Source organism: Lynx canadensis, chromosome B1 (genome assembly GCF_007474595.2).
Source record: "Lynx canadensis isolate LIC74 chromosome B1, mLynCan4.pri.v2, whole genome shotgun sequence".
Taxonomy (NCBI): domain Eukaryota; kingdom Metazoa; phylum Chordata; class Mammalia; order Carnivora; family Felidae; genus Lynx; species Lynx canadensis.
The window spans coordinates 146,610,839-146,621,970 of record NC_044306.2 but is presented as its reverse complement, the minus strand read 5'-3'; the positions used below and the strand labels follow the sequence as shown (position 1 = coordinate 146,621,970).

Genomic DNA, 11,132 nt, shown 5'->3' with positions numbered 1-11,132 from the left:
TCGTAGAGAGGGAGGAGCACCCACGATCCTTGACAATGGCTCTTTTCTCCCGCTATTCCAAGCCATAATTGCTGTGAATGCTGGAGATGTAAGTGCTTGTCAGTCATGTCTCAGGAGAGCGTGGTGGGAACAGAGAGGAGACGAAGTTTGGTCATGGGCTCAGGGCCTGACTGTTCTCTAAACTTTTAATGTTCTTAGTGTTTCAGTGTCTGAAATTGAAGATGATGGCCATTTAGTAGGTAATACATGAGAACAGTCACAGAATTTTTTTGGCATAGCGTTTGCAATGAAGTCTTGGGATTTTGATTTATTTCACCAACAAATAGTTATTAGTCTCCCACTGTGGATACAAATATGAGCCAATTAGAGATGGTTCCCCATGGCAGGGGAGATGGATAGTAAATAAGCAATCACATATGATGTCATAGGGATAGAAAAAGTCCTCTGCTGTGGGAGCACATTGCACAGGCACTCAATCTAAGTGAGAAGGGGTGGGAGAATCAAATGCCTTCTGCCATTAACTTGCTGTATGGCCTCAGATAAGTTCCCTACATTCCAAGACCTCCATTTCTTTGTGTCATGTGGGAGAATATTCTCCACATCACAAAGGCTTTAGAGAAATGTATTAAATACTGTATAAAGTACCCAACACGATGGCCAGCAGATAATAGATGTTTATTTTGTAACGTTATTTTGTCCTTTTGCCATTTTCCAAACACTTCCATTTACTAATGAGGAGAGCAGGAAGAAAGTTTTACTCAGATAATGGATAATAAGTTTAGCAAACAGAAGCGAATCAGAGCACAGTTAGCTAATTCAATTTTGTACCTAACAGTGGATTCCGCTATGTGTCCAATACTGTGCTAAACACGGCAGATATGAAACCAGAGATCCAGGAACTTGCTGCCATCACAAGACTCTATAATCACAGAGAGTATTGTCAAAGAACAATAGTATCTCTACTGATACGCCAGAGAACACACTAGTAAAAAGCAGGTAAACAGTGTGATGTGAGGCAAGGAGGGAAAGGAAAGAGGATGGTTTCTTCAAAAGATATATTTTACCTAGAGAGGAGAGGATGTGGAATGAGGGCAACTCACACTTACTCTGTATTGCTCAGACAGAACTCACACCAGTGAATAGAACATACCAGCACTCAGCACATGAAGAATTTACTAGTACTAGAGATGTTCCTCAGCAGGATAAGACTCACGATACAATAATTAGTGCCAAGATTGCATGTGCATGAGCAACCTCCACCCAGGTTTCAGGTGGGATCCAGGGATCCAGTCCTGGTCTTTCTAAGTTTTCTTCAAACTCTCTTTCTATGACTCAGATAAGAATTAGGTTTGTTATGGGGCACCTGGGTCGCTCCGTCTGTTGAGTACTAACTCTTGATTTTGGCTCAGGTCATGATCTCATGGTCATGAGGTTGAGCCCCCCATTGGGCTCTGCACCTGGTGCGGAGCCTGCTTAAGATTCTCTCTGTCTTGGGATGCCTGGTTGGCTCAGTCAGTTAAGCTTCTGACTTCAGCTCAGGTCATGATCTCGCGATCCGTGAGTTCGAGTCCCCCGTCGGGCTCTGTGCTGACAGCTCAGAGCCTGGAGCCTGCTTTAGATTCTGTGTCTCCCTCTCTCTCTGTCCCTTCCCCACTCATGGCCTGTCTCTCTCTCTCAAAAATAAATAAACATTAAAAAAAGTTTTAAAAAGGATTGTTATATCTTCAAAAAAAAGAGATTCTTTCCCTCTCTCTCTCCCTCTCTCTCTCTCTCTCCCTCTATCCCTCCTCCACTTGCATGCATGCACACCCTCTCTCTCTCTAAGAAAAAATAGAATTAGTTTTGTTGTGAAATAGTATTTATTAAAAATCATCACTGTGTCTTATACTTGTATACCTTCCATTTTTTATCTGAAAAGTCAGTGTGAAGATCTCATTCTTTCAGAGAACAAATTCTGTGCTGTCTTTTGAGTATTATCACAAAACTCATCCCCTTGCCTTTATTTATTTTTTTATTTTTTATTTTTTCAACGTTTTTTATTTATTTTTGGGACAGAGAGAGACAGAGCATGAACGGGGGAGGGGCAGAGAGAGAGGGAGACACAGAATCGGAAACAGGCTCGAGGCTCTGAGCCATCAGCCCAGAGCCTGACGCGGGGCTCGAGCTCCCGGACCGGGAGATCGTGACCTGGCTGAAGTCGGACGCTTAACCGACTGCGCCACCCAGGCGCCCCGCCTTGCCTTTGTTTAAATAATCCCCACTACTTGTTTTTCCTCTGGTCTGAAATTCCATCATTAGTCACTGACAAAGGACTTAGCATCTTTTTATGTTTTCAAGAATCTCTTGTTCTGAGAAGAAAGTTCCAATAGGATGTTAGTTTTCTCCAGTTTTTTAAAAAGAAGAATTAGTTTAGTACACATATAGTGTTTTGTTGTTGGGTTTTTTGTTTTTTTCATCAGCTCCAATCAGTTGATAGTGTCTCTCTTGTGGCATTGTGCAGTGAATAATCCTAAGGCTGAGCCAAGGTTCAAAGAGAAAGAGTGCAGTGATCAGTTAGTAATGTCTGCAGTGGGTGACAGTCTGTCAGCACTCATCCAAAGGATTTGTCACTCCTGAGTAATAGGTCCATTTCTGATTGTTCCAGGAGGTTCAGAGTAAGATCTCAAGGGCACGGCTCTAAGAATGTACAACAGAAGAGATGCTGGGCATTAGAACTGTCTAGAGGACCCTGAAGAGGATTATAAAAACCTGCCAAAGATAATTTTTCCTTTGTTGACCCTAGTTTTCCATCATACATCATCCATATTCTTTGTCATTGGCCAATGTGTCCCAAACCTAAATAATAACAGAACTGTCATTATTTTTCAGGTAAATATATCTTTCTTACTTGTGGTATATTTTTTGCCTATTAGATCTTATCTGGTCCAAATCCTCCATATATAAATGAGGAAACTAAGGACAGGAATTGTTAGGTAGTAACCAGTGATCTCCCATTTACAAAACTTTTGGACTTTACATTTATCTTAGACTTTTTATTTTATCAGTAATTACCTGCTTCTTCCTTTAGATCCCCAAACTGGATGTTAGGTAAAGGGGACAGTAGCTGAGGAATGTTGACATCTCAGTTTTCAATACTAGCTCTTGGGTGGTGTGGGCTCCAGAACCAGACAGACCTGAATTTCTACTGGTGAATCCATGAGTAAATTACATGATCCTGATTCTGTTGTTGCTACTGATCATTTTTTTAAATTAAGTTTTTAATTTTAATTCCAGTATAGTTAAGATACAATGTTATATTAGTTTCAGGTATACAGTATAGTGACTCAACAATTCTATACATTACTCTGTGCCCATCATGATAAGTGTACTCTTAATCTGCATCACCTGTTTCACCCACGCCCCCTCCCACCTCCCCTCTGGTAACTGTCTTTGTTCTCTAGAGTCTGTTTCTTGGTTTGTCTCACTCTCTTTTTTTTTCCTTTGCTAGTTTTGTTTCTTAAATTCCACATGAGTGAAATCATATGGTATTTGTTTTACTCTGATTCATTTTGCTTCTCATTATACTCTCTAGCTCCATCCATGTTGTAGTAAATGGCAAGATTTTATTCTTTTTTATGGCTGAGTGATATTCCATTACAAATATATATATATATACATATACATATATATACGTATATGTATATATATACATATACGTATATATATGTATATATACATATATATGTATATATGTATATGTAATACATATGTGTAATATATATACACACACACACATATATACATATATATACACACACACATACCGTTTCTTCTTTATTCATTCATCTATTGATGGACACTTGGGCTGCTTCCATAATCTGGCTATTGTAAATGATGCTGCCATAAACATAAAGATGCATGTATCCCTTTGAATTCGTGTTTTTGTATTTTTTGGCTAAATACCCAGTTGTGCCATTGCTGGATCCCAGGGTAGTTCTATTTTTAACTTTTTAAGGAACCTTCATACTGTTGTATGTTGTCCACAGTGGTTCCCCAGTTTGCATTCCCACCAACAGTCTATCAAAGTTTGTTTTTCTCCACATCCTCATCAACACCTGTTGTTTCTTGTGTTTTTGATGTGAGCCATTCTGACAGGTGCAAGATAACATCTCATTGTAGTTTTGATTTGCATTTCCCTAATGATGAGTGATATTGAGTGTCTTTCTGTGTGTCTGCTGGCCATCTGGATGGCTTCTTTGGAGAAATGTCTGTTTATGTCTTCTGCCCATTTTTTAATTGGACTATTTGTTTTTTGGTTGTTGAGTTGTATTGTTTCTTTATATATTTTGGATACTAACCCTTTATCAGATATGTCATTTGTACATGTCTTCTCCCCATCCAATAGGTTGCTTTTTAGTTTTGTTGATTGTTTTCTTCACTGTGCAGAAACTTTTAATTTTGATGTAGTCCTAATAGTTTAGTTTTGCTTTTATTTCCCTCAGGAGACATTATCCAGAAAAATGTTGCTATGGCCTATGTCAGAGAAATTATTGCCTGTGTTTTCTTCCTGGATTTTTATGGTTTCATATCTCATGTTTAGGTCTTTAACCCATTTTGAGTTTATTTTTGTGTATGGTGTAAGAAAGTGGTTTCATTCTTTTGGATGTAGCGGTCCAGTTTTCCCAGCACCATTTGTTGAAGAGACTGTCTTTTTCCCATTGCATATTCTTTCCTCCTTTGTAGAAGATTAATTGACCACATAATTGTGGGTTTATTCCTGGGTTTTCTATTCTGTGCCATTGATCTGGCTGTCTATATTTTTCAAATTTATTCATTTATTTTAAGAGAAAGAGAGAGAGCGAGCAAGTGGGGGAGGGGAAGAGAGAGAGGGAGAGAGAGAATACCAGGCAGGCCCTGCACTGTCAGTGCAGAGTCTGATGTGGGGCTTGAACTCATGAACCATTAGATCATGACCTGAGCTGAAGTCAGATGCTCAACCAACTGAGCCACCCAATCTGTGTGTCTTTCTTTTGTGTGTGTGCCAGCACCATACTGTTTGGTTACTACACTTTTGTAATATAACTTGAAGTCCAGAAGTGTGATACTTCCAGTTTTGTTTTTCTTTTTCAAGATTGTCCTTTTGGGTTTGTTTTTTTGTTGTTGTTTTGTTTTTTTGTTTTTTTTTTTTTGTGGTGCCACACAGATTTTAGGATTGTTTGTTCTCGTTCCATGAAAAATGCTGTTTGACAGAGATTGCATTAAATGTGTAGATTGCTTTGGGTAGTATAGACATTATAACAATATTTGCCCTTCCAATCAATCCATGGGCATGGAATGTCTTTCCGTTTCTTTGTATTGTCTTCAAGTTGTTTCATCAGTGTTTTATAGTTTTCAGAGTACAGGTCTTTTTCCTCTTTGATTAAGTTTACTCTAGGTATTTGATTATTTTTGGTGCCATTGTAAATGGGATCATTTTCTTAATTTCTCTTTCTGCTGCTTCATTATTAGTGTATAGAAATGCAGTAGATTTCTGTGCATTGATTTTGTGTCCTGTGACTACTGAATTCATTTTTTCAGTTTTAGTAGGTTTTTGGTGGAGTCCTTAGGGTTTTCTATATTTAGTATCCTGTCATCTACAAATAATGAAAGTTTTACTTCTTCCTTACCAATTTGGATACCTTTTATTTCTTTTTTTTGTCTGATTACTGTGGCTAGGACTTCCAGTACTATATTGAATAATGATGGCGAGAATGGATATCCTTGTCCAGTTCCTGACCTTGGGGGAAAAGCTCTCAGTTTTTCCCCCTTGAATATGGTGTTCACTGTGGGTGTCTCATAGATTTATTATGTTGAGGTATGTTCCCTGAAAACCTACTTTGTTGAGGGATTTTATTATGAATGGATGTTGTACTTTGTCAAATGCTTTGTCAAATGCTTTTTCTGCACCTATTGAAATGATCATATGGTTTTGTCCTTTTTCTTATTGATGCGATGTATCACACTGATTGATTTGTGAATATTGAACCACCCTTGCATCCTGGGAAAAAATCCCACTTGATTGTGGTGTATGATTTTTTTTTAATGTATTGATGGATTTGGCTGGCTAGTATTTTGTTGAGGATTTTGTCATCTATATTCATTAGAGATATTGGCCTGTAGTTCTCTTTTTTAGTGATGTCTTTATCTGGTTTTGGTATCAGGGTAATGCTGGCCTCATAGAATGAATTTGGAAGTTTTCCTTTCTCTTCTATTTTTTTGAAGTAGTTTGAAGAGGGTAGGTATTAATTCTTCTTTATGTTTATTTAGTTTTGAGACAGAGAGAAACAGAGCATGAGTGGGGGAGGGGCAGAGAGAATGGGAGACACAGGATACGAAGCAGGCTCCAGGCTCTGAGCTGTCAGCACAGAGCCTGATGCGGGGCTTGAACTCATGAACGGTGAGATCATGACCTGAGCCAAAGTCGGACGCCCAACCGACTGGGCCACCCAGGCACCCCAAATCTTCTTTAAATGTTTGGTAGAATTTGCCTGTGAAGCCATCTGGCTCTGGGCTTTTGTTTGTTGGGAGATTTTGGTTATTGATTCAACTTCATTCCTGATAATTGGTCTGTTCAAATTTTCTATTTCTTCCTGCTTCCAACATGGCAGGGAAATCCAAGTCCTCTAAGTCTGCCTGTTTTCTGAAGTCCCAGGCTTCTGTAACAAACCAGATTTCTGGTGTCTTTTATTGAGGATACCATGGTTAGCATGCTGGAGTCAGTTCTTGCAAGGCTTCCAGATTTGTCTGCTCTGCCAGTAATCAGGGCTCCCAGGTATCTCTTAATGAAGGATATTCCTGCAGTCTGCCAAGCCGTGTCCTTGAAAACCAGTCCAGACTCCTCCACCTGTACCTTATAGACAGGCTGCATGATGTGTTCCTAGTCTTCTCCAGGACTCAAGGCTCCCAGGTGCTGCTTTTGGCTGGCTTCCCAATCCCATGAGCAAACCCCGATTTGTCAGGGCAAATCTAAGTCCTCTGTGTCTGCCTCAGATATAAGCCTCAAGAGCAGCATACACTAGAAAGTGATTTCTGGTTGCCTGTCTGTCCTAGGTCATCAAAAAAATTCATTCCTTGAATTGATGGAAGAAAAGGCCCAATTTCATTGCCAACTCCCATTTCTCATAGTGCATTTTTAGCACAAGGATGCACTTCATCTGCACATTTGCATCCTGATGGCTTCATTGGTCCAGCAGCTACACGTAGTACTTGAGTTTCAAGATACCTTGAGTTTCGTGATGCTCTCAATCTCATACAGCCACTGGGCCAAGAGCTTGTCCATGTTGTTGTCTTGGTTCACTCTCACCAGTGCTGTCAGCAGCTTCATGGTCTTTAGACAGACTGCACAATGTGTTGCTGGCCTTCTCCAGAACTTGAGGCTCCCAGGTGCCACTTTTAGCTGGCTACCAAGTATGGTGGGCAGGCCCGTATGATCCTCAGTCTTAATGTCTTCTTCAAGAAACAAGAAAAGTGTTATCTAAATACAGTCATATAAAGCACCAGATTCACAATAAGCACTCAGTAAATTAGGTCCCATTTCCTTGGGTTTGCTTCCGAGGCCTATGTTTCCCACTCTCACCAGGGACTTGAAAATGTGCCCAGCACTGGAATCAGGGCTTTAGCCATTTATTTGAATCTGTTGTAGTTCATGTTTACTTTCCTCCTGCCACTTCAGAACTTTGTACATGTCAACAAGCATTTCCAGGAAATGAGATATTTACCAAAGGCGCATATTGATTATTACAAGGCCTACGTGGTATAATCTTGAAAAAACAAGTAGATTGACATGACTGATTTTAAAATCCAGTATTCATTAATGAATGCCATCTATTAACAATATTTCTTCATTGTCATGAGATTCTTAAATTTTATCAGGGTCGTACTGGCCTGGAAAAAATATTCACCAGGAAAAGGTTAATTATTAATAGTAATTACTTGAAAAGAGTATAAAAGGATTCTTCATTTTTTTCAGGTGATAGAGCACCTTCTTTAAAGTTTCATCTAAAATAATGAAGAATCTTAGATCCATATGTTTTCTTGTTTTCTTCAGCTACGTTCAATGCCAAACTCTACAGAGAAGTTTACTAGCTGCAGGTAGGGATCCTATTTACATTCTATATATCCCATGTGCCAGGAAGTAAAGGCACAGCAACTACTTAAATATGTATGGAAAGGTTTATCTTTCTCAGTGCTCATCATTGTCAATAGAGTCATTGGAAATGGCTAGAAATTAATTTGTGGAACGGATGCAGAAAGAGAACTAACATATTGAGGCAACACACACAGGAAGATCTCGTTTTAGTCTTACTTCCATTCTTGGTGATGGAATGATCCATTTCAAACTTGTATTTGAAATCGGATAAATAATTTTGGATAAAGTAATTGTATTTATAGTAGCAGGAATAATATTACGATCTATCTTCTTCAGTACCTATTCTGTGGCAGGCACTGTTCTTGGTGCGTCACACATGTTTCCATTTAATCCTAACAAACATCCAATGTGGTAGAGTTTATTTACATTTTGTAGATGGAGAAGCAGGAACTTTGAGAGCTTAAGTAATTTTTCCAAGGCCACAGTCAGTATTAGAGCTAGAAGTTGAACTCAGAGCAACTGACTCCAGAACGTTTCTCTATATCAACAGGGCAAGTAAATAACAATGATTTCTTTATTTAACAGGTAGCTGCTAAGCTCTTTAGGAGCTATTAGTATAAGCAGAAGGTATTGTTTTCAATAGAGAACGTGTGTGTGTGTGTGTGTGTGTGTGGTGAGTGGAGGTGATAAGAAAGATAAAGTTGATGAGTAAATCCAAAATGGGTGAGATAATGTCTTTGCCAAATGAATCCTGTCAAAGTGCTAATGTTTGTATGTTTGTTACCAATGTTAAACCTTAATTTTCTTAGCATTCCTTGGATGTTCTAGTAACTTCTAATATAAAGAGTTAAATAACCAAATCACATTAATTAATTCAAGTGTGTCAACACAAGTACATGCAACTTAATGGGAGGCCAATGACAGATTTCAAGTACACAATATATTTGAACAGAAATAAGTTATTCACAGAATGCAGTTTAAACACAAGTGAATATAAATTCTGGTAACGTGTTTTAATTTTTGAGGGCAAATGGAATTGACCTGGAAATTTATGTGAAAAAATATACATTTCAGAATTATCCAGGGAGATTTCAATTTTGAAAATATCCTCTTAGGCAAATAAAATCTCATTTTTCTTCAGCCTTGAACCACACTAATAGCCAGAATTATCTGCAAGAGAACTTAAGAGACATGTGAGTTGTATTATCGATATTCTTTTGTCTGAAATTTGAAATCATACTTATTCTGGAGTGGGGAGGGGGCAGTGATCTCACAATGATGGGGGAAGAGTTTTGATTCTATCTTTAGCACTCTCACAAGTGTTATGTTTCAGCACTAGCATTATGGTTGCTCAGTTTCTTCAGAAATCAACTTATCAAGAAGTACAAACCATAGTTGAAGAGTTGGTAGATCGCGCAGAGAAGTGCAAGGTCCTCAAGCCACAGGAATCACCGTCCGAATGCTCTCACCAGTTGGTAGGTGAATCATGTTCTGTCTTTCTCTCTCCCTTTTCTTTTTAAACCGAAATTCCACCCAGAAGGTGTTGTTATGAGGTGGGGTGCTGAACAATTAGGTAGGGGATTTTAAGGCAGCGATGTGTATGTGAATCACACTCAAAATGTAAATTTTATAGGTTTATAAACCTACAGTTTTTCATTTCATTGCTGGGAGGTCAGACTCAGAGAACAAAACACTCAAGCGACTATTATAACCTAAAATGCCAATTTGTTCATTTAAGTTGGTTGTTCTTCTGCCTCTAGAATACTATTGTCTAATATCCTTATATAAAGGTAACTGGGAAATCAAAGTACTAATTTAAAAAAGTTTCTAAGAGAATATGAAAAAGAAGAAAGAGGTGAATATTATTATAGGCTCCTTTTACCAGTTAGTAGGAAATCTTGGGGACTACTACTATCTCATAAAGTATGTCTGTCTTGTAATTAGTGAATTCTTGATAAACACTAACAACATATTTGTACAATCTACAGATTTTATGGATCACTTACCTCATGCCAAACACTTTAAACTACAAGTCAGTGGTTTTCTTATTTCTTGGGAGGTTTTTATTTTTAAGTCCATCTTCTTGGAGCTAAAACTCACCTATCTTTTACTAGACTCTAAGTAGACAGAAAAATTATCAGTCTTATGAGAAACACATTTTAAATGAAATGCTTCTGCCAATGACTAGTCTCACTTACTTTATAGTGATTACTTCTTATCACTACTTCAAAAGATGGCCTTTTTTTTTTGCCCTTTTCCCCCAAATCTAGAAATATATGTCTTTTGAGGTTTACAGCATCCCACACATTTACTGCTACTCAAAGGTATTTGAAAACTAACTAAATTATCGCATTTTCATTTGAATATTTGACATTGAATACACACTGCCTCAGATTTGCATTCTTAAAATAACTTCCCATGGAAACCAAACTGAAAACAATTAGGAAGCAAGGAAAGCAAATTACCATCTATTTCTTGGTGGATAGTTCTCATAAAAAAATACCTGAACTTCGTTAGGCTCTGTAATTTTGGCTTGTGTTTAATACCTCTTAACAACTCTATGAAAATGAAGCAATTACATAGGAAAGGAGAGAGTGATGAATTCCTTTGGGCCCATGTCAGCATGTGGGAGTTTAGACTTCAAAATCTAAAAGCTTTTGCTCTAAAGAGCTATGTCCAGGGACTGTTAAATACAAGTTGTACACTCAGTGGTCTTTTCCTGAAATAATTCTTTAACTTTCCTGTGGTTAGGGATGTAGATCATACATTTTTCACCTTTAAATTATTATTATTCCTCCTACAGATGACTACCTTCCTAGAGCATGTTTGTAACAACCAAGGAATGGCTGACAAACAGGAGTTTTCTGACTGTTGCAATGTAAATAACAAAGCAAGACTCAAGTGCTTCCTATTATACAAAAAAGATGACACAGAATATAGCGATGTATTCCAAATTCCAAATCTCGAGCAGATCTGCGAGGTAGACAAAGAGAATCAAGCATCAGTGAAGGAGAGGTAAGTCATT

The 11,132-nt window shown here is 38.1% G+C and overlaps 1 protein-coding gene across 1 annotated transcript in view; it reads left to right on the top strand.

Moving 5' to 3' along the window:
• The first annotated feature begins 7,998 nt into the window (after nt 1–7,998).
• Nucleotides 7,999–11,132, top strand: part of LOC115512558 (alpha-fetoprotein-like) — a 53,256-nt gene continuing 50,122 nt past the window's right edge. Inside the window, exons 1-4 of the mRNA XM_030313694.1 lie at nt 7,999–8,109; nt 9,249–9,300; nt 9,441–9,582; nt 10,911–11,122. Coding sequence (XP_030169554.1) covers nt 8,025–8,109; nt 9,249–9,300; nt 9,441–9,582; nt 10,911–11,122 — 491 coding nt within the window. The 5' untranslated portion in view covers nt 7,999–8,024. The remainder of the gene's footprint in view (nt 8,110–9,248; nt 9,301–9,440; nt 9,583–10,910; nt 11,123–11,132) is intronic.